At 52.0% G+C, this 24,056-nt stretch overlaps 1 protein-coding gene across 9 annotated transcripts in view; it reads right to left on the reverse strand.

Annotated features, from left to right (window-relative positions):
* Positions 1-24,056, reverse strand: part of INPP4A (inositol polyphosphate-4-phosphatase type I A) — an 87,974-nt gene that overhangs the window by 19,836 nt on the left and 44,082 nt on the right. For 6 of the 9 annotated variants that reach the window (XM_039872488.1, XM_039872484.1, XM_039872485.1 and 3 more), the window contains exons 10-22: positions 23,869-24,016; positions 21,600-21,730; positions 19,618-19,722; positions 19,089-19,197; positions 14,520-14,703; positions 13,197-13,415; positions 12,028-12,283; positions 8,426-8,458; positions 3,874-4,046; positions 2,993-3,116; positions 2,024-2,150; positions 1,719-1,859; positions 853-950 (exon numbers count right to left, since the gene is read on the reverse strand). In XM_039872488.1, the coding sequence (XP_039728422.1) occupies positions 853-950; positions 1,719-1,859; positions 2,024-2,150; positions 2,993-3,116; positions 3,874-4,046; positions 8,426-8,458; positions 12,028-12,283; positions 13,197-13,415; positions 14,520-14,703; positions 19,089-19,197; positions 19,618-19,722; positions 21,600-21,730; positions 23,869-24,016 (1,848 nt within the window). The remainder of the gene's footprint in view (positions 1-852; positions 951-1,718; positions 1,860-2,023; positions 2,151-2,992; positions 3,117-3,873; positions 4,047-8,425; positions 8,459-12,027; positions 12,284-13,196; positions 13,416-14,519; positions 14,704-19,088; positions 19,198-19,617; positions 19,723-21,599; positions 21,731-23,868; positions 24,017-24,056) is intronic. The other 3 variants (XM_039872489.1, XM_039872486.1, XM_039872490.1) reach the window with 2 other exon arrangements.

Below are 24,056 nucleotides of genomic sequence, written 5' to 3' on the forward strand. Positions count from 1 at the left end.
CCATAGTGCCTGAATCTCACATTAAAACCAAATACATGGGATTCTGGGTCAAGTAGACAATGTCTACTATGCAGCCCCACCCTAGTAGATATAGGATCCAATGTTAATTATTTCACATTCCTGATATATGCCCAGCACTACACCAGTCAGAAAGCAAGGCAGAAACAGACAGAAAGAAGGGTCAGCCTGTGATGGAGGCTGTGGACGCCTGGAGGAGGTGGGTCAGGATGCAGCCTCCTGGAGAAGCACCGCCTCACCTCCCAGGTCACCCACAGCTTCCACCTGGCCTCCCAAGTGTCCCGTACAGTGAACACCTGCCCACTGATGGACCGAGCACACATGGCAATTCATGGGCGGGAGCCATTTCCCACATGTAGACCAGCAATTCTCCAGGGGCTGAGGGCTACACGGTGCCACTCCTCCGGCCTCCTGGGTCAGAGTCCAGGGCTGCTAGCCAGGCCCTGGAGAGCCCACGCCAGGCTGCTTTTGCTCCTGTCCCACCTTCCTTGGCCTCACCGCCAAGTTGTGTTAATGGCAAAGTGGCCGTCCCCCAAAATGTTGAGCACAGGACTCCCCGTCCCCGACCACAATGCTCATCTGCTGTGACTGGAGCCCTGCGTGACGTGGGTGGCAGAGAACCGGGCAGAAAGGGGACCTGCGAGGGCCACAGCCTGAGGGCAGCTCTCTAGGTGAGGACTGGATGGGCTGAGTCTGGGGTGACAGGCCGCCAGGAGGCAGGGAGCAGGGACAGAGGGGTGTCCGGAAGGCCACAGGCAGCTGAGTAGCACGGAAGGCTCAGGTACCCAAAATGACACAACAGGTGGAACCTGTCACAGGTGAAAAAATACTTACAATCCTCAGGCAAAACTTCCTTAAACTGCTCGAAGTAGGAATTTAAACGCACTAAACTCTCCATGTTGATAACTTCTTGTAAAGATGTATCGCCAAACCTTTGGGGGTCACAAGGGACACCGTTAGTCACATTGCTTCCTTCGAGCATAACTGTGACTCACCCAAGCTGACACCACCGCCTCTCTCTAACACTCTCTCTGCACACCCAATTCTAAGCCACCCTCCTCCTCCCAAGCCCAAGGTTTTGTCTGCTGTGCTAGAGATGGGTTTATACACATCTCGTTAGCAGGAGCCTTGCAGTTTGTGGCAGGTGTGCCTGCCTGAGGGTGGCAGAGAAAGCTCAGTCCAGACCAGCCCCGGGCAGCACAGCACAGAAACCACTCACAGCACTCAGCTGGGGGCCCCGTGTCCTCCAGTCCCAGAGGGACTCAAGACAGGGGACGGCAGTGGGGCCATGGCAAGGGGTGAGGACACAGTCCTGCACTTGGCCTGTGTGACCACACCAGATGAGCTGTTCCTCCCAAACTGGTGAAGGAGCTAGCTCTTCTCACCACACAGGTTCACCGCGTGCCTTGCAGGTGGCCAGGACCTGCCAGATGTGACGGAGAGGGGCAGAAAAAAGCCACCACGAGGAAGGTGCCGGTGGCCTCATGAACATGCAGGTGACTTCCTACACAGCAGCCTGTCCACGGTCCCACATCATCATTCAGAGGGAAAGATTCCTGTCCACCTGAGGCCCATGTGGCTTTTCCTCTCAGCACCCTAGGGCACTGGCAGCTGAGGCTCGTTTCTGAGCTACGGGAACGGGCACCTTGGTAGGCTTTCAGGCCACGCCGGCCACCCTGGCCCCAGGGGTAGACACGCACCTCTCGGCCAGAGTCTGCTGCTCGTTGATGCCCACGTTGAAGAGCACAGGCTGCACACGCAGCAGCATGCCGCTCTGGATCTCACGGGGCAGTGCATCGAACAGGGCGCCAGGTAGGGGGATCCGCACGTTAAACCCATCCCTGGAAATGAGGGGGGTTAGGCCTGTGGCCGGGGGAGGGACATAAGGCTTCAAGAGGGTGACACTGATGTAGGCGGCTGTGACCAGCACTTTATTTGCACGAAATAGAATGAAACAAAATTAAGAGAGCATGAATGAAGACTGAGAATTTAAAAACTACTCTACCGGTTTCCTGTGATGACAGGCAGCATGTCGGCCGACGCACTGGAAGTGGCCTGAGTGACTTTGAAAGTCACGTTCCTCAAGTCCATGATTCCAAGGCTCATGTCTTCCAGCATGGCCAGCTCCTCACCTGGACAAGAGAGGGAAGGAGGACTGTTGGGGGAGGGGACCACCACTCTCCTAGTGGCCTCAGCATGGTCACAGGGTGGGACACAGATGCGAGGTGACATGATCGGGTGTGGCTGTGATGAGAGGGGACAAGAGTGTGGGCAGGGGCCTCTCTGAGCCTCTCTACCGAGATGACTCGCTTCTCGACGTTAAAAACGCACTTGGCGGGAAAATGTGCTGTCCTGTCCAGCATGGGGCTCAGAAGGCAGAGCTGGCCCTTCGGAAGTGGACAGAGAAAGCATAAAACAGCTTTTTGTGGTTGGACCCTTCCGCTGCACATGCCTAATGTTTACTGATGTCTTACAATCCAAAGACTAACAAATACTTTTTTAAATGATCCATTTTTACCTGCTAAGAGAAAACCAAAAAATGAAGACGGGGAGAACAGAGCCTTTTTAGAGAGCAATTTGAAAATACCTATGAAATTTTAAAATATCCCTACCCTTGGATGCAGCAACTTCCCTTCCATCAACAGTGGCTGCAGAAATAGGCCCATGTGGACTTCTGCACAGAGAAGCAGGGCAGTACCGTGCTCGTGGAGCAACTGAGAAGTGGCCCCATGTCCCTCAGGAAAGTGCCACTTGAGTAAGGCCCCCTCACCCTCAGCTGGGAAGGGCTTCAAGCTCCTACCAGGAACAAGACCAATGGGGGCCAGGGGACACAGGAGTCTAGTCTGGTTCCTTGGTATGCATTTTGGGGATGCTGGAGACTGTTATGAATCAGCGCACGTTCCTTGTGTGGTCAGGGAAACGCCGAGGAAGAAAGCGTGGCTCGCAGGCGCCCACTGTGGGAGCCAGGTCTCACCGTAGGTGCTCAGCAGGCTCTCAAACTGGGCAAGCAGCCCGATGGTGTGGAGCTGCCGCAGGAAGCCGTCGTCGTGAAGGCAGTTCCTCAGCTTGATGACAAAGCCACAGATGAGCGCAGTCAGCTGCAGGGGACAGACACCTGCTCATGATGGCAACCCACCAGCCCGAGCACTTTGCACCCTCTGCTCTAATTGGGCCTCAGAACCTTCTGAAAGCCCAGAGTCAATTCCCCACAGTGAAAGGGTCTACACGCTCAGGAACCCATACCAGCTCTGGCTGGAACCTGAGGTGACCATAACGAGAGACAAGACTGAGAAGACATGTCTCTCTGCAAGTCTCCTTGGCAGAAGATCTTCCACAGAATGAGACAGGCCTGGCGGAGGTGGGGGGACACGTGGAGAGCCAGCCCAGCCCTCCTTCACCTTCAGTGTTCACTTCACCCATTCGATGACTAGTAACAATGAAACCTGTGACACTCGCGTAAGCTCTCCCCTCTGCCACTGACAGCAGCCACTGAAACCGAGCTGTGTGCCAGCACAGAACCCAGCTCCTGCTGTTTTATAAACAACAGATTGGATCACGCTGACAGCGAACATCCATGTCCTCTCATTAAACTGCTCTGTAGGGGGAAAAACGGTGGCAAAGGGGCCTGAGCCATCTGTAACGCCACCGCATCCTCAGTGCAGGGGGAGCAGGTATGCGAATCCTCTCAGCACCGGCTCTAGGGTGGAATCAGACCCTCTCCTACAGGAGACCCATCAGGAGCTTCCTCCCTCTGCATTAAATAAATGTACAGGCAACAGGCAGGAGAACACCTGGCTCTTCCTGCGTGCAGTGAGGGGCAAGACTCCTGGGCCTGTCTGGGGGCGCGGGGCTTACGGTCTGGCAGAAGACCACGTCGCGGCGGTGCTGCAGGCTCAGGCAGGCAGCTATGGTGGGCGCGCGGTCCTGCATGAGCAGGAAGACCATCGCCTTCTTGGCCTTGTCACTCATCATGACCACGCAGTCCGTGAGCGTGGTCAGCAGGGGGTACAGGGCCTCGCTCCATTCACCTGCACACAGGGAGGCACGTTTGAGAAGACTGAAGAGTGAGGCCTGGAAGCCTACCAAGGTGCCCATCCCTGACCCACACTGTCCCCACCTCCCTCCGCATCTCCTGCCTCTGCCTGGCCCCATGCTCTGGTCTCGAATGGCATCACATTCTGTCTGGGAGGACCCAGCCTCTAACCTTCCAGCCGGAAACTTCTCAGCAAACGCAAATGCCAGTCTTACTCCAGGACACTAATGCGTGCCTGGTCTCCCGAACCTCTGGGTACTCGACATGCAAATACTCAGGACTATTCCCTTTGAGGAAAACAGCAGAACTCCTGCAAGTCACAACTGAGCAAGAAAAGTATTCTGTCTGCAGAGGCCAAGCCCCTTGGACAGCACCACCAGTCCAACACTGGGGAGAGAAGGGCACCCAAAAAAGTGACCTGTTGCCTTGCTCCTCCTAACCCAGCTCTCAAGGCAGAGACCCAGAACTTCCTATAGCAAAGAACAGCCCGCCCGTCTCGCCTTCGTGCCACTGTGCTTAGTCCTCCCTTTGCATGTTGCGGGGGAGACCGCTCCACACGGCTTCCCCACTTTCAGCCCCCAGAACGAGACCCTTCCTTCTGCACTCACGCTCTTCCCCACCCAACCTTGCCATCTGTAGCGCAGGTTGTTTTAGGAATATAAGAAAACTCTAACCCTGGACCAAAACAACTTTTTAAAAATAGAACCTCAGGGGAGAAAAACAGAGTGAAATGTATTTTCAGCTTTGGCTCTTTTGTTTTTCCTTTCTATTTAGAAGACATTTAAAAGGGAGAAGACATGCCCTCATCAGTTTTATTTTTAACACGACACCAAGCCCAGAAATAGGCATTTGATCTCCATCACTGGGTGCGCCCACCACACCGCGTGCAGCAGAGGCAGCGCAGTGAAGCTTGGGCAGTGCACGCCTCTGAGGATGAGGGTGTCAGCCACAGAACACCCACAAACGTCACTGCACTGTGGGAAGGCACTAGGGCCGCGTGAGCAGTGTGGCCACCAGATGGCTAAGCTCATGTCTTAGGTGAACACAGAGAGATGGGCAACCTGGTTTTGTTCTCCCAAACTGTGTGCTTAGTACTTTGTTGAGAAACAAATTTAGAGAAATGCCTAAGACCCGCAAAAGGACTTCCCTCTGCTCAGGGTTCGGTGGACACAGATTTCTGAGGTGTGTGCAGCAATGTAAAATTTGGCAATGACCTAACTGTGTATGTAGGCACACCGTAGGCAGACAGGATTTATGTCTGCAATGGAAAAAGGCAGGCTTAAATTTAGCAAGTCTACTGCGGAAAAGCCATAGCAAATAAATCACAGTGACAAAGGACACCAGACTAAGGAGTGGAAAATGTGAGCTGCTGAGCGCTGGTAGGCCATGGGCTGGCACTTCGACCCCTCAGCCACCTGGGTCCTTTCAGTAAGTGGGAGAGCCACACCAGGTGAGATCCAAGTCTCTTTTTCCAAAACTCTCAGAGCCCATGGTGTTGTTTCTTTGAAGAATTCTTGAATGCATGTCAATTCTATTCATCAACCATCAAAACAGACCTGTGGTGGCTAAGGATCAATAGGCAGATAGTTTGGGGAAAGGCAGGGCCAAACACTCTTAGAGCAGATGCTGCCAGTTCTACCCGGCGTTTCCGCTTAATGTGCACATACATATGCAATTAGCATGCAAGTTATGACCTTAACCTAAAAATGCTCAAAACAAATATATCGGTGGTCTTATTTAACTACGCAAGCCCTCTCTGAGATACAGCAGCCTTTCACTTTGCCTACTTTCTCCTCCAAAAAAAATCCAAAGAAGAATGACTTAGCTTTGTTATATTAAAGAAAAAAAAAAAAACACTTAAAAAAATGTTTAAAAGCACTAGGAGTTTGTCCTAAAGAAGAGGTGGACATGGGAGAGGTAACTGCCACCGGCCCAGAGGAGAGCTCGGACTGAACACCAACCTCAACCCACACATACCTGCCTGCCCTTCACTTCATAATCAACCGCTTCCTCACTCTGTCCAGAGATCGGGTCACGAACACAGGGAAGGGGACAGGCTTGGCCTCCAGACACACCGAAGAACCCGCTGTGTGTACATATGACGGACTGACTCTAAACTCCACGTGATTTCTGTGATGTCAGGCTGCTTCAGAGTAGGAGTTGTGTGAGGGGGGGGGGGGGGTGAAAATGTGCGTTTTTGGGTCAATATGAGGAAAAAATCTGAAATAAAACTTCTAAACACAGGACATTCAGCTAAGTAAAGGCACCTAGGATGTCAGGGTTGGTGAAGGGATGGATATTCTGCTTCCTTCATCAAGAAAGTCCAGCTACAAAAAACACAGCAGAGGCTGAAAGGTGTCCTCAGCTATGCCACCAACTCACATCTGGCGCAAGCTCCCTCTCTAGCTGCTAACCTATAGCATTCACTGTGGCAGCCAATCCATGAGCCAAACTTTTGCATTTTTTCCCTCATTAACAGGAAAGGAAGGGAAGGGGAAAGGTTGAAAGGGAGAAAGAGAGAAAGTATGTGTTTTAACCCAGATTTAATAAAGTTCTGCAGGAAAAGCCAAAGGTACTCCTGGCAAGGACACTTCCAATCCATTTGACATCAACTCTGGACAAGCCACCAATGCTTCTGGAAAGGACAGAGCTGACACAAGACAGGAAAAGCCTGGAAGCCATGCACTGTCTGTGTGCTGCCTGCCTGGGAGCCCACAGTTTTCTCATCAGTTCTACAGACACTAAGTGGAGGAGACCCCGAGCTTTCAAGGGACGGGCTTCTGACACCACCGCCCTGTTCTGGGTCCTGACTACTGGATGTGGTCTGGACTCCCACCTCAAGGCTCCAGGAAACCAGCTCAGCATGAAGGCACTGACCCACCCTGGAGGTGAGCTGAGGACTGGTAGCCCAGAGGAAGAGGCGAGGGCGAAGGAGAGGTATGGGCCAGAATCAAGGAACGACTTGTATGTCTGCTGAGGCCTCTGTGGCCCTGAGGATCCAGGGGGTTGGGGACCCCACACTGACTTTTTGGGGAAAGAGGAACTGTAATGGGGCTGAAAGCAAATTGGGGCATGTGATGTACCCTATCAGATTAGCCCACTGATGAGCCAATGTCAGGGTTCTGGGGTTGCGGCCAGCAGTTAGCCCAGTCCCCGAGCTGGAATCAGGGTGCTGTGTGAGCTGAGAGGCCACAGGAATAGTCTGGTGCATTTCACGCTCACCAATTTGCTGCCTTCCAAATACAAAGCAGGTATCCTGCTATCTCACATTTACATCTGGTCAGAAACATGTGACCATCAGGGACCATGCAGCTATTTTTTGGAGTTTAGAAGAAACATATCTGAGGGTCTCAGGTTCACTCTGGGGAAGCCACAGCCATATCCGGGAAACTCACTATGAACTAGAGTAGGTGTCAGCACACTCTTTTCATGAAGGGCCAGACAGTAAATATTCTAGGCCAGTAGTCCTCAACCTTTTTGGCACCAGGGACCAGTACTCCTATGAGAATCTAATGCCTGATGATCTAAGGTGGAGCTGAGGCGGTGATGCTAGCGCTGGGGAGCGGCTGCAAACACAAATGAAGCTTCGCTTGCTCACTCACTGCTCACCTTCTGCTGTGCAGCCTGGTTCCTAACAGGCCAGGGACAAGTATAGGTCTGTGGGCCAGGGGATGGGGACCCCTGTTCTAGGCTTTGACAGCCACAGGGTCTCCATGGTACCTACCGGACTCTAGCCCAGGCACCACAAAAGTAGCCAGAGATAATATGTGAACACATGGGCACAACTGGTTTCTAGTGAAACTATTTACAAGAGCAGGCGTTGGGCAGGACCCAGCTCAGAGCTGTAGTCTGCCAACTCCTTGGGCTGTAGCCATGAACACTGATTTCTACATGCAGATGCAGCAACAAAGTCCCACCACCAATGCTAACTCCAACTGAAGCCTACAGCAATGCCTGACAAGAATCTACAGACGCATCCAGACTTGGAAGAGAAGGTGCTTTGTGATCATGGGTGCCATCCATGTGATGCTCACAAGTGCAGGTGCAATCACAGGAAGCATCCTTTACAAATGTGACCACTCCAAACCAGGCCACTCACGTCAGGAGGCCTAAGCGTTATGGACATTAATCCTCTGTAAAGGCCTTAGGATGGGTAAGTGGAAAAAGTGCTTGGGGCGGCCTGCTTCAGGCCGCCATCCCCAGCCCAAGGAGTCCCACACCAAACCTCAGAAGAGTTGCTACATGCCTCACAACGAAGAAACTCCTAAAATATTTCCCTAGCTCTGGGAGCAGAAGGCAGCCTTTGAGATGTGGCTACAAACGCTGGCTGAGCGTTCAGAGACCTCTGCGGAGCCTTCAGCGGGAACCACGTACCTGGGCTGGCCTCTTCAGGAGGGGGGCTGCAATCTGCACAGAAACGGAGGTGACACGATGATTAAGAAGCAGCACACAGTTCAAACACCAACAACTCAACGCTTAGAGCAGCTGCATCAGCAGCTTGCAGTGAGGTGGCTAACCTGCACAGAGAAGAGGTAGGGCTGGCCTCTTCCCTAGCCAGCCACACGGAGGCGCTCGAGCCGCTCCGAGGCAGCTGAGCCCCTCGGCAGTAAACACAGCCCGACTGGCGGGCATAAACATTCATGCTGCTCAAACGTCAACATAAAGTGCTCTTCGGGGGTGAGCCTACCCACACATGATGATGTGATGAAGTGCACATCCACCATACTGTATGTGGTGGAGCCCCACGTTGGCCTGCAACATCTGGAAGCAAATTTGAAATGAGAGAGGCTGACTGGTCAATGGCATATTCCCAGCACAGAGCCACCACCCTAATGACTGGTAGACCCTGGGCGAGACTGACCACTGAGATCCAAAGGGAGGACCAGTGATGAAACCAATATTTCATAAATATCTATGCCACTCTTTCAAATTGAAGCCAGATAACAAACTTTTATGATTTGGGGGAAGTCTAGAATTAGAACATCCTTCCAGGTCCCGCAAAGAGTACCAATTTTAATTTGCTGTCACCTACACTGAGTCACTTTGGAAAGTACTCATTTCAATTTCATATTTCCCTTAAACACTCTAAATACCTTGGCTAACTGGGTGTGCCACCAAAAAGAAAACGAGTTTGAAAAGGGATCATTTACAATGAAGTAAAAGCTTATTTTATTTTATTATCTAAACTTTTTGGGTCAAAAAATGTCTGCAGGATACTGAAATAGGTAGTTTGGGATCCCCAAGAATAGCCAGGACCAGCTTCGCGGAGACTTTCACAACCCATGGGACTGTCCAGAAGGGGTGGCGAGGGACCTTCCCCTCGTCATCTTTGGGAATGACCTCTTCTCCTGGCAAGGGAGACAGAAACAAGAGTAAAACTGCCAGCCTCACACTCTCCATTAGAGCCATCTACCTGACAAAGAAAGCGACCCCAGAGGTGTGAGCAGCAGAGTAGGGATTCTTAAGCATCTGTCTGACTAGTCAGAATCACCCCGGGCCTTGCCAAAGATAATAGGTTTCTGCTTCTGCCTAAACCCTTCCTTGAAGACTCTGGTCTGAAAGAGGAAGAAGGTCTGGAGCCTGTTTCCACGATCTTCTGTGGTGACCCCAGACAGTGGGTTGAGGCCCCTCCTGAGATGGCACCAGGGTTAAACCCAGCTGGGTACACATATCTTTTGCTCGAGGGGGCAAGGGATGGTCTCCGTGGGTATTCCTGGGCCAGGTGCTTGTGACTTGTCTTAGGTGACAGAGTTCCATGACACCAGATGACCACTATGGACTTTCTCTCATTCTAGCACCTAATCTCAGGGCACATGGCCTGGGTTTGACCCACAGATCTCAGGTCAAGAACAACCTGGTCCGGGTTTGAATGGCTCTTAGGGATGAGGAGAACAAGAGAGTGTGCATGTCGAAAGTGATGGAAGGATGGAAGGTGGCAGGCAGGGTACAGAAGGGGTGTGGGGTGCTTGTGGGGAACACGGGGAGGAGAGAGGTTTATGGAGCCTCTGTGGTGCCAGCTGGCAGGGACTTGTGGGCGGGTCCTGTGGAGCCTGGCTCTGGGTGACTCCTGCTCACCAGGCAAGGCTCTGATCAGGTTTGCAGGAGGGCAAGCTGAGAGGCAGGGCAGCTCTTTAGTGAAAGATGAAAACCAAGGCCCTGGGACGAGTATGGAATTGGAACAAAAACTGATGACACCTTTCAAAGAGGCACAGAGTTGTTCCTGTGTGAATACAACCTGTTCATCAGGTCAAAACCATAGTGATGTGGAACAGTCTAAAAAAATCATGACAGAGCCTGGCTCTGGCCCTGGGGGACAGGAGGCTGAGCACAGCACATGGCCCTTCCTGACACTCCCAGCCATGCCGAGGTACAGATAGCTTCCTGGCTAAACTTGAGGTTCTTGCATCAGGGTCATCTGCAGTTAATTTTGTGGCATATGGTTTCATGCATTTCTTAGATCAGCAGTTAGACTCTCTCAAATGTATGCTTCATGTTCCCATCATCACAACACAACTGATTCATATGGCACACGTGATTACAAGTCAAACCCTATTACAAATAAATGCTCATTTAAATCACTTTAAAACTGCATGTAAGTTTGTCTACATTTGAACAATACATGCCTAAAAAAAATGACTTAAGTTATGGATACAACAGTACATCTGATTAAATACACTATCTCCTGCTTTTAAAAAAAAACAATGAAATACATTTTATATCTGCAGGAAAAAACTTAAAGTAGAAGCGAGACAGTATTAAAGAGAAATGAGCAATGAATTTTCAGAAATTTTTAAAAGAAACACAATTAACAAACGAGAACACGAACGAAGACAAAACAGTGCCGTGAAACCAATCACAGGTTTGGGGAGAACTGAAACTGTAATCCCTCTCAGATGGATGAGTGGAGGGTGTGAGCACTGTTGAGACAGAGGCTCAAGTGCAACAGTGCCCTGAAGACAGACTGCAGGCAGACTGAGAAGGTGAAGGGCACCTCACAGAAGGGCTTATCGAGAGGCTCCGATGAAGGAACACAGTCCTGCCTGGAATGAAGGTTGCCCAATTCAAAAATTAAAACTCTTCGCTCCAGGAAACCTAACCAGGCACATTGTAGGCCTTACTTCCTCTGGCTAAATGCCCCCAAAGGAGAGCAAAGCGGTAATGGAAGCTAGGTGTGCAGCCAGGCCTTAGGTGCCAGCCTGTCACCCTCTCCAGCTCTGACAGGAAACGGCGGAGGCCCTGAGCTGCAGGGACCAGGGAGCCACAGGCTGGCGAGAAAGCACACATCCCAGCCTCATGGCCAAATGTGGGACTGGGTATCTATTGACGCCCGGTGTCTTCAGACAAAAGACTCCGAACTGCGCTGCTTCTTGCCAATGTCCCACCACCACAAAGATCCTCACTCTAGAGGTGGTAACAACGAGGAACCTTACTCAGCTCCCAGGGCACAAGAGTACTTATCACCACCATGGGACTGACTCACCAACACGTCCCAGAGCAACGTGCCTCTGCTAGATGAGCGTGCCCACCAGTGACAACCTACCTTTAGACAAGTCTGCTGGGCCTGCTAACAGCTCTCATCCAACTGTGTCCCTGTGCCACTCCCCATGTCCTTGAGCCTACCAGTTAAACAGCCTCATTGGAAAGGCATCTGGATCTCGGCCTCCGTTAAGTTCTCAGACTGGTTTAAGACCAGGGAAGCCCAGGAGCCCCTCCCTCACTGCGTCGCCCTATGACCCAGGAGGGCCCTGACAGTCATACTTCTCCCAACACCCAGATGCAAGGCAGGCTCCCTGGGCACGAAGCCTATGAGACGTCCGTCGTCACTGTCACCACCCCACGTACTGCGATGCTCGCTCTGCCCGACAGCCCTCCCTGCAGTCTGCATGGGGGAGGACATGGAGACAGACAGACAGACAGACAGACAGGCATGGCTGGAGGTGGAGGCAGTGGTGTGAGGGGTGTGGACGCATACGCACGTGTGGTCAGGTGAGGATGGCATGCAGCAGAGGGCGTGGTGGAGGGGCACGGTGAGGAGGGGGTATCGCAGAAGGGGCGCTCCGGTCTGATCCAGTAGGCGTGGCTGTCTGGGTTACCTTTCTTGCTGGAGCCGCTGCTAGTGCAGGGGGAGGCATCCTCACAGCCCTCGCCATGCAGGCGCTCCTTCTGCAGCAGCTTGTCCACCCGCTGGACGATGCACTCCAGGCTCTTGTCGACATTCAGCCACACTTTCTCCTTCCAAACCAAAGGGGTTCATTTGAGTCGGCTTCCCAGCAAGAATGACAGGACAGAACACGAACCCAATCATCCCCCACTGGCCCTGCTCCGCCACCAGCTCACTAAACATGAGATTATAAGAATTCTTTAATAACAAAATTCTTGGCCCCAAACACAATTAAAGCTGTATTTGCTTTTCGAAGGACAAGTAGTGTCCTGTGGTCGCTGCTGCTAAAGCCCATTGTGGGGGCCGGGCAGGACGTCCAGTACCTCCCAGCGCTAGCAGAAGGGCACAGCGCTGTCCCCTCCCCCTCCGCTGCAGACCCACAACATCGCACTGGAGAGGACTGAGGCTACTTGGATGGCAGGAGGTGGAAAGAGCCCATTACTTCAGGTGAGGGTGGGGAGGTGAGGGATGGCCAGGGGACCCTAGAAGACATGGGTGCCCAAGCGGGCTGAGGAACGCTTCACAGCTGACCAGTGACTCCGGGCCTCTAAACAGTGGTCCCCACAAATGACAAATGAGTTGAATAACGTGTCCACTCCCTCAGGAGATGCTAATCTCCTGAGGACAACTCTGAGGAAGCAACAAAGGAACACGATGGCAGGGCAGCATCTCCCAGTCCTCAACAGCTGCCCCAGCACCTCAGCTCGCACAGCTGCAAGTGTGCCGGGGCAGGCCACCGATCAGAGATGGGACAGGGTAGAGCTCCAGGGAGGGGAAGGCCCCTCACAGCTGGCTCAGACCCCCAGCCAGCTGCCTGCTCCTCAGATGGACACAGGTGGGAAAACGCCATCTCCCTCCCTGGCTCAGGTGGCCTGGGGCCCCAGGAAGGAGGCCCGGGCTTGTCAGGCCCTCCGGGGAGAGGCTGGGGAGCAGCCTCATGTTTTCAACACCAGCTGGCAGCAAGACGGCTACAGACACACTCACCCACTCCTCCTCATGCCAGTCCACCTGCAGAGAAGACCGGCTGTTCCTGCCTGTCCACCTGGCCATGAGGGTGTCCTGGTCGTTCCTGAGCATCACCTGCTCCTCCTCCGTCGAGGTGGGGGAGGCCTTGGAGGCAATATAATCAGGCCGCGCGGCGTTCAGCCCATGGATGGAGTTGGCCAGCAGCTTGCAGTCGCACACAGTGACCAGCTGCCGGGTCTGCGGGCACACACACCTCACCGCTGAGCCCAGGCCAGGGCTGTAAGGCCTGTCCTCCCTGAGAGCTCGGGGCCAGCCCTGCCCTTCTCCACAGTGTGACTGCCTCGGAGCTGCAGCTCTCAGGACACCTAGCTTATGGCCACATAGCTGACTTGGCGGAAACTTAGCAAGACCTGCCCACTGATAGGAGGATGAAGACTGAGAAGCCTCTGGGACTGACATTGTTTGAAGAAGGGCCTGAAGAGAGGCCAGTGTCCCCACTTTCGAAAACTGCCTGGGCTGTCCCCTCTCATTCCAGGGAGAGGCTTTACGCTGGGTCAGTCACCAAAGCCTTATCTTTTGCATCTAACACCTAAGCCCTGGGCTCTGGGCAGAGGGTCCTCTTAGAGCACGTGGGTTCTGGGGGATTCCCTATGCAACAAGGGCTATGACTCACCATCTCATTTCTAACACCTTTTTTTTCCCAGAGGATCTAATCCCCAGCCCAATCTCTGTGCTGGTGAATACAGGCAAAAGACACAGCGTGCCCCGTGAGCATGGGCAAAGGATGTAGCGTGTCCTAACTGGGAACAGCACCTCACCTCAGCAAGGTGAGTGTGACTGGTGAAGTGTGATCAGAATCTCTGTGCATGTATGTGCATGTGTGTATGTGCGTGTACGTGTGTGTTCATAGAGAGGCTGAGTAATTTGAAAAAGCATCACCCATCAAAAGTATCTGAGGTATCCATGCCCCCCAGTATGAACATGCACTTATAAATTTTAGATCTGGATCAATAGAAGACTGGTAGAAATGTGCAAAGTAGGCGGTTGCCAAGAAAGCCATTGAACTGTCCTGGTGATCCTGTGGACCTACCAGGAGATATGTGTGCATGAAGCAGCAGCCTGGGCTCTGTCCTTGGCCTGCCCCGCGCAGCTCTGTGACCACAAGCAAATCACCAAACCTCCCTGGGCCATGTGGGAACTGGATCTGAAGCTAGATCTTCAAGGTCATCCCAATGTCACCCTTTGTGGGGATGGCTTTGGGTACACACAAGGTGTCCAGGAAGGGGGTTACAGAAACCCAAGGGAGCCCCCACCCACACGCAGCAGGGCAGTCCCTCCTACCTTGTCTGCCAAGATGGCTAGTGTCCTCTCGAGCCCGGTGGCAGATCTGTCCCTGGCTGCCCTCGAGACCCGCTCTGCGTAGTAGCCCACTTGGGTCTTTAGGGTGTTGATCTGGGCGATGATCTCCTTGGCTCTGATGACATCCTGTGGTGTGTAGATGATGGACTGGTAGCCGGAAGAAGTGCTGGAGAGGATGAGAATGGGCCCTAAGGGCTTTCTTTCTCCAAGCACGGGGATAGCAGCCCCTGCCCACCCCAGCCCATGGCCAGCACAGGATAAAGCACTCTGCTGCTGGGACAGTTTCCTGGGCTGGGCTGAGGATGGGCCAAGGTACGTTTCAGGAAGTCCGTTCTCTCTGGATGGTAGAAGCAAGTCTTTTACCTCTACTTGTATCTCTATTTGTTCTACGTGTATGTACATTGTGTGCAGATACTAAACCCAGCAATCACCCAACAATCTTTTACCTAAGCACTTCATCTGTCGATTTCTAGCAGGACTTAGTGGAGACACTGGGTATGCTGATGCCAGAAGGGGCTGGTTTATCACAGGGAAAGGGGATTGTCGTAGGCTTTGCCAAAAGGATCCTCAGCTTTTTCACTTGGCTAGTTGGGACTCCTAGCCTCCTGCGCATCCCCCAGAGTTGTCCTCCCTCCCACGTCTGACCCCCACAAGTCCCCAGAGGCTTCCTTCCCTGCCCCTGCTCCAGGACTTCTCTACCTTGAAAAATAACGTTCTACCACCTGAGGAGGTGAAGAACGTGCTAAGCCAGAGGCCAGGCCTGGACGCCTCAATGGTTTTGAAAACTGGATTCTTCCTCCTTCCTCGCCTCCTCGCCACCAAGCGGCATGTGTATTCTGGGATCTGAGGCCAAAGCTATGGCCTAGCCACTGCCCAGAAGACTTACCACCTGCTGAGAACCAGCCCCACAGCCTCAGCTACATGGAGCCGGGCTGTCGTGTTCAGCCCTTCTACAAGAAGATGGTAAATTGCATGCCTCTCAGCTAAGACCTCAAGTCAATCCAATACCATAAACTGATTTCTCAGACTATGTGAGGGAGCTGAGGGAAAGGGGCAGAGAAAGCGTAAGGCACCAATGCTGAGGTCTCTCCCACAGCTGAAGTCGTGGGCTCTGGCTGGGGTGGCTGTCCCACCCTTCGTGGAATGAGCCTCAGAGCTGCCCTTTTGAGTTAGGGGAAGGAGAAGAAGGTGGAGAGCCGGACCGTTGATCACCTTCGCTGGGGGCAGGAGTGACGGTGGGCAGGCCTGAGAACCCTCCTCGATGGGCTCTGTCCTGGGTGACCCAACGATGGCCCACCAAGAAACCACCCTGCCCCTTCCCTTGATGGACTATGGGGTAAACATGCAAAAAGCAAAACCCGAGGCACCCCAGAAAGAAACCACACTGCAAACCCGCACACGACGATGGGAACAGTGGGTCTGCCGGAAGCCCATGCAGCACACTGCGCCAAGCCCGCCTGGCCCAACGAGTCAGGCACAGCACGACATGCACATGGTGACCTTCCAATCTGCATCACTCTTCCAATGAATAGCTGCCTTGTGAGACAATTCAGTCTTAAAAAAACAGTCTCAAAATAGAGTTTAAAAAACACCTGTTCGTCCCAGGCCCCGGCACTTCAAGCACACGAGTAACATGTGGTGCGCGCAGAGGTGCGTGTGTGTGTACGGACGGTTGTGTGCACGTCGACAAACAGGTCCTCCCCCATCGCCCGCAGAAGCAGCTCCTCAGCCACCCTGTCCCCACAGGCCACATCCCAACAGCAGCGACCAGGCCTCCCGCACAGGAAGGATGTGAGTGGATTCCAAAGAGCAGCTGCTCAGGGTGATGGCGAACATACGAGTGTGTATGCTTCGCTGCCCAGTCCTCATCCGGGAACGCTCGAGGGGCCCCAGCTGGGATGGGTGAGCCTCGGGGCTTCCTGCTGTCAGATGTCCCCAGCCACCTTCTCTGAGCCTCTGCAGCTCCAGGAGAGCAGGCGTTCCAAAGGGACAAGGTGCCTCTGGTACCCGTTACCCAAAGCAGCAACACTGCAGCTCCCTGTTCTGGCCAGGCGAACACTCTGGGCAGGATTGGGGGGTCTGGGGCAGCAGCAGGGACCCCCAGGCAGCAGACATTATGGGTTCTAGCTGCCATCTAACTTTTTAGTGGAAAAAGTCTCTTGGTTATTGTAATTCTTGGCAAAACTGATACTAGTGACACTGTTTGAAAAACATGCATCGACTATTCAGCATCAAAAAAATGTAAGCTGGCTTCATTCCCACAGAGGTGAAGGTGAAGGTGAAGTGGAGACTGAAAAAATCCCAGATTCTTATAAAAGAAGCCACGAAAGGATTCCCAACGGCACCAGTGGGTGGACCTGAGATTCCAGCCCCAGGGACTTGCCAGCTGGGCTCTCGTCATCCTGGGAGAAACAGCATGGGGTCAGCTCTGGAGTGAGCACTGAGACTTCAAAGACAAAGCAGCAGAGGGACATGGGCTGTTCATTATCAAAGAGCCTTGCAGTTGGAAGGGAGAATTGCTTACGAGGCTACAACTAGGAGCCATTGGGGGCACCGAGGGTGAGGCACCTCACAGGGGAGGGGACAGCACAAGAGCAAGACCCAGACACACACTCTCTCCACAGACAGAAAACTCACCAACACTCCTCAAAACTGCTAAAAGAAAGAACCAAAATGACACATTAGCATCTGTCAGAAAACACTAAATGCAAAGCAAAAATAAAAAGCCAGGTTATCTTTTGTCAAAATACTTGGATTTATTTGCTGAGGAATGATGAATTTCTGAGCCCTGCGTGCTTATTTGTCGCAGCAATGTCAGGGCTCACACCCAGGGAGAAAAGTCACATCTGTACGTTAAGGAAATGTCCAATGACGAAAACCATTTCTACAAGTCATTTTATGACATGAGAAGAAAGTTGAGCATAAACTTTTATTATATATTTGAAAAATATCTCAGAGACATTTCGGGGATAAGAAGTTTCAGTTTAACACGCACCATGAGTCACCACGGCCCCCTGCCACCATCAAAATGCACACGCACTCAACATGGCCACAAGCAAGCTGCAGCAGACGCGATCTCTGCTGGCTTTGTGGAGCTGTGGTGGGGACAGGAAGCCTCGCCCTCGTCATAACGCCCAGAGGAACACCAGAGTCGGTGGCTCCTCAGGCAGGCCTGGTCACCTGGCTCAGGGAAGAGCCCTAGGTGCAGACAAACCAAGGTGCCCCCAAAGAGGCCCTCCAAGGTCCTTCTTGTCCCCTCTCCTGTCTCTAGTGCTCCCTGGCTCAGGGCAGCCTGTGCTCACACCTGAAAGGTGGCAACACGGTGCAGTCCCTTCCGTCCTCCTACCCACCTCAGCCTTGGTCACGAGGTCAGCGACACTCCCAACTACATCCCTGACCCCTCAGCCCACTGGCCAGGGTCAGTTTTCTCCTGTCACATCCTGACTCCCAGCCACAGCAGCACAGAGCCAGCCAGGGAACCCTGTAAATGTGTTCCACCTGGCTACCTGCTGGACTCTCGTGAGGTCCTGGGGCCTTTGCTCCACCTTCCCTACCCCACCCTGTTCCCAGGGATGAGAATGACCTTTCAGCCCCGCATTCTGCAGAGGCTACTCCACCTCAGCTCATCCCCTCCCACCTGAAAAAACTCCATGTAGCCCCAACTTCCTTGTCCCTTCTGGGACTGCCTGCCTGGTTCTGCCTCTCTCCACCTGTTCCAGAACCTAGGCTATCACCATTCTCTCCCAGCTCCTCATTGCTCCCACCCTCCCTCTCAGTCCATACACATGCTCTCATCACAGCTACCCTCCCCAAACTTGAGACCCCCGGCTACTTCCTCTACCTCATAGTCCAAGGGTCTCACGGAACTATCTACACTCACTACCTCCACGTCCTTCACCTACTACGGCTTGACAGGGGACCTTCTGGAAGGGCACCAGTGCCTCCCCCACATCTCACACAGTAGCCTGTTTGCAGCTCCTCCACCCCGGTAGCACGCCACACAAGTGGTGGTGCAGCCTGTCAGCCCAGAGCAAGGTCACTGCTCCTCGTGACAGGGCTGGATCTGTCACCTGCATCCCTGGTCACCAGCACATAGCCCTGCACACTGGGACCCCACTGCAGCTCTGTACCCCTCCTCACCCTGCCACCTAGCAGTTTTCTGCTCAGGTAAGCAGCTCCATGCAGCCCCTGGAGCCTTTTGAAAGCTGGGAACGCTGACCACACCATCCCTTAGGAAAGGAACGGTCCCTCCCCAGCTGCACACAACTGAACAGGGATGGCAAGGACCCCGAGCAGCAGTCACACAGGCAGCCACCAGAAGCACCTCTTTAGGGTGGGTCTCAATTTGCAGGATGGGGCCACCAACGCAGTGCCCTTGCCACCCCCACTCAGGCACACACAGAGCAACACCGGCCATGAGGCAGCCCCTCCCGCCACGCAGAAGCAGACTGAACAGCTGGATGTTTCTGTGGCCATATTTTAGGTCTTTTTCCAACCTAGGATGCATCAGACAGCTGTACAAGGACTATGAACATCCTCTCGAGAACTTACTGTTTCTTGGTCTCTTCGAACTTGTGCAGCTTTTTGCGGAGGCCTCCTGACTTAAAGCCCTGGCAGTGTGCTGCGGGTGCCCCGATGGTAACGATGTCATAGCTCTGATCTGAATGACAGAAAGCTCTTCTGCATTACCTAGGCTTGGGCCTGCAGACATGCAAGCTACAGGGATGAGCACACAGCTCTGGACTTGCAGCCAGGCAGCTATGGTTCCCTTAGTCTCATAGCCTGCATGGTCGGCCGAGGGCCTCTGGGACCCAGCACCACCCCCCGGAGAGGAGCCATGCAGGGCTGGAAGCACCACGTGCAACATCAGCTCCCCTCCTTTGGAAGGGTGATTGAAGGGCAACTTTCTGCTGCAGAAACACAACAGGAGGCTGGACAGAGGAGAGACAAGAGAAGGGGCTTGTGCTCTTTAACAAAGGGTCTGACAGGGTCCTGAGGCATGCCTGCAGAAGAACACCTGGGGAAGGCTGGGCAAGTGAGGGGTAGTCGCAGGACAAGGCACACAGGGGCAGGAAATTACCTGATCCCCCGTCATCTTGAACTCTCATCCTCTGTATGTGCAGGTTTGTGGGAACAAATTCCAACTTTTTATCTGCTTTCAAACTGCTTGCTTTAAACGAAGGACCTAGGAAACAAAACACGAGCCAAGGGCCATCACTGGGTCCCATCATGAGTGGGACCCATTCATGAGTGGCAAGTGGGAAATGGGTATTTTGAGGGTGCTGCTCAAAAAGTGGGTACATGTGGTGGCCTAGGAAACTCTGAGTCGATCACGAACACATTCTGTTGCAGGGTGGTGGGTGAGTGAAACACCGTAGGGAGGGCAGCTCGCCAGCCAGGAGGCTGGTTCTGAGAGCTTGGGTGGTGAATGGAGCAGGCAACGGCAGATTCAGAAGGTGATGGTGACAGCGACAGTGCCGTGCCTCCCCATGATTCATCCCTCAATGGAGAGGTCTGACACAAAGAGGAGGTTTTGTGCAGCACATGTCAGCAGCACTATAAAAAGCAATGGGCCCACTCCAGGAACTGTCTGTTCCAATTCCAGACTCCAAGAGCTAAGAAATCGGTCAACCAGAGCAACATGTCTCAATTCCGAAAAGCAGTAAAGAGGTCAGCTTGTCACCTGGGTCCCCTCAGATGAGCAATATGCGAGGCAGCAGCAACCCTGGCCCATAGAATAGACTCAAACCCGTTCCCTAGTATGCGCTCAGGTGACTAAGGAGGCTGGATGGTGTTTTGTAACAAATACCCACAGTATTATTTCTATAGTCAGAATCCGTAACTAATTAAGCAAAGAACTCCATGCCTAGAAAAGAAAAGGATTACAAATTACACTGAAAACAAGAAGAGTAGAAGAAATAAACATTGCATCTAGTAAAAAAAGGTAAATTTATTTTGCCAGTATACAAAACACAGGCCAGCCAGATGGCTGTTCTGCATTTTGTCACAGGAGACTGTTCGCTAGATACTTATATGGCGTAGCCCAGGGAGTGCTGGCAGCCTGGAGCCTGTTAGAGTTACAGGATCCAGTACCTGCTATTAGCACGGCCCTCTGGGGATTTAGACACACAGTGACATCCAAGAAGCTCTGCTCTAGAGAACTCAGGCTGTGCAGGTGTCAGTCTTTCCCAGGTAACAGGCATCCAGTGTGGGCCGGTCCCTAGATTCGTTCTGGCAAATGCTGCCACTTCTCTTAGGAACACACTTAGATACGTTCTTCAGATCCAAACCTGGGCACCAGGACCTTGTCATCATTCCTGCATTTGGCTTCTCATCCAAGTTCATGGATATACGTTCATACATTCTGTGTCAAAACTACATTAAAGGCTCATGATTTTCTTTAAACCCTGGAATTTCATTATAAAGAAAGGAAGAAAAAAAGAATCTAAAGATAGAAAATAAAGTAATGAAAAGCTTCCCCCACCCAAAAAAAAAACATTCCATTTGGAAAATAAAATGGAATGAGTTAAGAATAGTCTTTTCAATCTACCTTAAGAGTGTTTTGAAAACCAAAAGGCATCTTTCAAGAAGAAAAGGTGAGGTGTCTGAGCTTTATTTTCCTTTTTGAGCCTTAAAAATAGAGATTCTGCTCAGATAATTTATATGTTCAATACAAGTACCACCAAGTATTTAAACTGAGAAATCTAGAAAACGTCTTTGTCTTGAGCAAATGGCCTACCTACCTCCTTTTGGTCATTTCACTGATATTAAGACTAAGATGAAGAAATAGCATGAACGACCTGTGATTTGGTCTCCGCTAAATTCCATCACACAGTGGCTGTTTTGGCAGATCACACCATAGAATTTTCAATGCAATTCAGATTTCTCTTCCTAATTGAGATCTGAGAAATCCAAATTTTAAAGAATTCACACCTACGTGAGTATCTATTTTTAAAAACCCATTAGAGTGCCTGTCAGGGTGCCTGTGTGAGCGACCCGGGTGCCCCCTTCAGGTGGGAAAGCTGCGCATGCATGCGCGGTAAGGGCGAGACCGGTACCTACCTCGGTACTGATGGAGGTCAGTCAGGTTCTCCTGGTACGTGAGGATGATGGTCTGGTACTGAGTGACGATCTGGCGCCGGAGGCTCTCCCAGCAGGGGGACAGCTCGCCCAGCTCCTCCAGTTCACACACTCTGCAAGCAAGACACGTACAGGTCAGGCATGGCCATCTCACTTCCCTGGAGATGCACGGGAGTCCATGCCACCCAGGAGAGCAGAGGGCATGGAGAAGCATGCTGATGCCTGGGGAAGGCCCAGGCTACATGGTGAGGCCAAAGGGCAAGCAGCAGAGTGCATGGCAGGCCCCTCTTGGAGGACCGGCTGTACAAAAAGCAGACTACCAACTATGTGGCAAGTGTACAGAGAAGCTTTGTACAGAGACAAAGTAAAGTGTAAGAGAAAAGCTGAGTGGAGAGGGTGCGGCCCCTTGCCGCCTGGCCCCAGGGATGAAAGCTCGGAATGCAGCCCCTCTGCATCTGGGCAGGACAAGCTGACGGTGACCCTCCCAGAACACAAGGGCACTGGAGGCCTGTAAGGAACTGCTACAATGTATTATCTCCAGAAAATAAAACCTGTGTAGGAACTGAAACATAAACTTCTTAGCTCAGCAGCAAATAATAGCTATATCAGCAGAGAAACAAAAACATAACATAGATTTAAAAAAAAAAAAAAAAAAGGGATAACCATTTTAGGGAACTAGGGAATGGGAAAGTGTAAAAAACCCAAAACCTTCACTTAGCAGGAGTCAGCAGCTAACCCCCGAGGCTGGTCAAGAGCATTCTGCACATGTGTTTAGAAACATAGCGGCCAACATCGAGACTTTGGCTAATGGTGCTGGTTTCTGGAATCAGAAGGTTGAGTGGCCCTAGACTTGTTTTTTGTTAAAAGCCATTGACACTACTTGGCTTTTTATACAATATACATTTTCCTTTGAGGGAAAATCAAATACAAATTTTATAAGACTTTTTATGAATCTACTGAATTATCTTAAGTTTTTAAAAAGCCGTGCCATTTTATGGTTATTAAATTAGCAAAATTGGTATAAAAGAAGACTGGTGCAGGCGGGCTGTGGGAAACAGAAGTCCCCGCACCTCAGAAGGGCTCATGCACAGGAGCCCCACGCCTCGCCGCTCTGGCCCCCTCTGGATGTTTGCCCATGTTCCACGTGGCTCCTTATTTATGCTCTGGGTGCCAGCTTACTGGCACCTAAAATTTCAGAGGCCTGCCATCCGGGACCACTCTCCTCCTTCTCACAGGCCCCAGTACTTTCTCCTAACACATCTGGGCCCTGTGTGTGTCTCCCAGCTCTCTGTGAGTGACTGTCACCCACAGTCTGTGTCTGTATCCCTCATCAAGAAGCCCCTGCACCAAGCACAGTGCCCACAATGTGGCTGGGCTGAAAACATACAGCCATTGAAAGCAAAGTACTTATTAAGTAAATGGTCTTTAAACTTTTAGCACATGTAAATACACACACAAGTGTAGATAATGAGAAATGATGCCCTAACTAAAAATTATAACAAGCTGAGTGATGATTTATGGGAAAGTAGACAGTAGCTACGTATATAGAATACAAATATAGAAAAGCTGAAAGGAAAAATTTTAAATCTAAAATACATACGCATAGGAAAAAAGTAATTCGTTGCATTATTATTCTTGCCATTTTTTCCTCTAAATTTGAATTTTTTCAAGATAAAATTTTTTAAAAAATAGCTGTATTAGCTGAATAGGATTCTAGCTGCATTGTTTTCTTTCATGCTTCTGTTATACTGCTTATAATTAATGTTGTTTAGCAACGATAGTGTAAGGCATAGAGGAGATGTAGCCTGACCCATATCACAGGCTTCTCCTTGCTACAGGACCAAGGACATGCACCCTGAGCTGAGGGGTGCCCGACAGGCCCCCTTAGGCTTCCAGAGCCCGCATTGCTGTGACCCTGCCTGAGGAAACTGCTGACCCAGGCAGACAAGACTAGAGAACAACCAGCTATTGCTAAATTTGAGCCTAAATGAGGAAAAAGGAGAGGGCAAGAGCCAGGAGTGGGTACCAAGTTCAAGGCCGGGCATGTTGTCCCGTGAAGTCCTCACACAGGACACCCAGGACACAGATGCGCAAACTGAGGCTTCACGAGCCCAGGCCGCAGAGCAGGCTCATGGTGGAGCTGGGCTCGCCATCAACCCCTCTGGTGCTGGTGCTATATGCCCATCATCTCAGAGCCTTCCAGAGGGAAAAGGTGCATGACGCAGGCATGATGGGTGGTGAGAGTTCCCACCTGGCCGCATCTTCCTCCAACAGGAGCTTCACGAACTGCCGGGGCACATGCAGGGAGAGCACACTCTCTGCCATCTGCTCCAGGATCCGCAGGTGGTTGCCATCGGTGGTGGGGAAGCGGTACATGCGGCAAATGGCACCTCCAAACACTGAGGGGGTATGAAAGACAGAGGCGTGAGTAGATGCACA

This window comes from Pteropus medius, unplaced genomic scaffold, assembly GCF_902729225.1.
Source record: "Pteropus medius unplaced genomic scaffold, Ma_sr-lr_union100, whole genome shotgun sequence".
Taxonomy (NCBI): Eukaryota; Metazoa; Chordata; class Mammalia; order Chiroptera; family Pteropodidae; genus Pteropus; species Pteropus medius.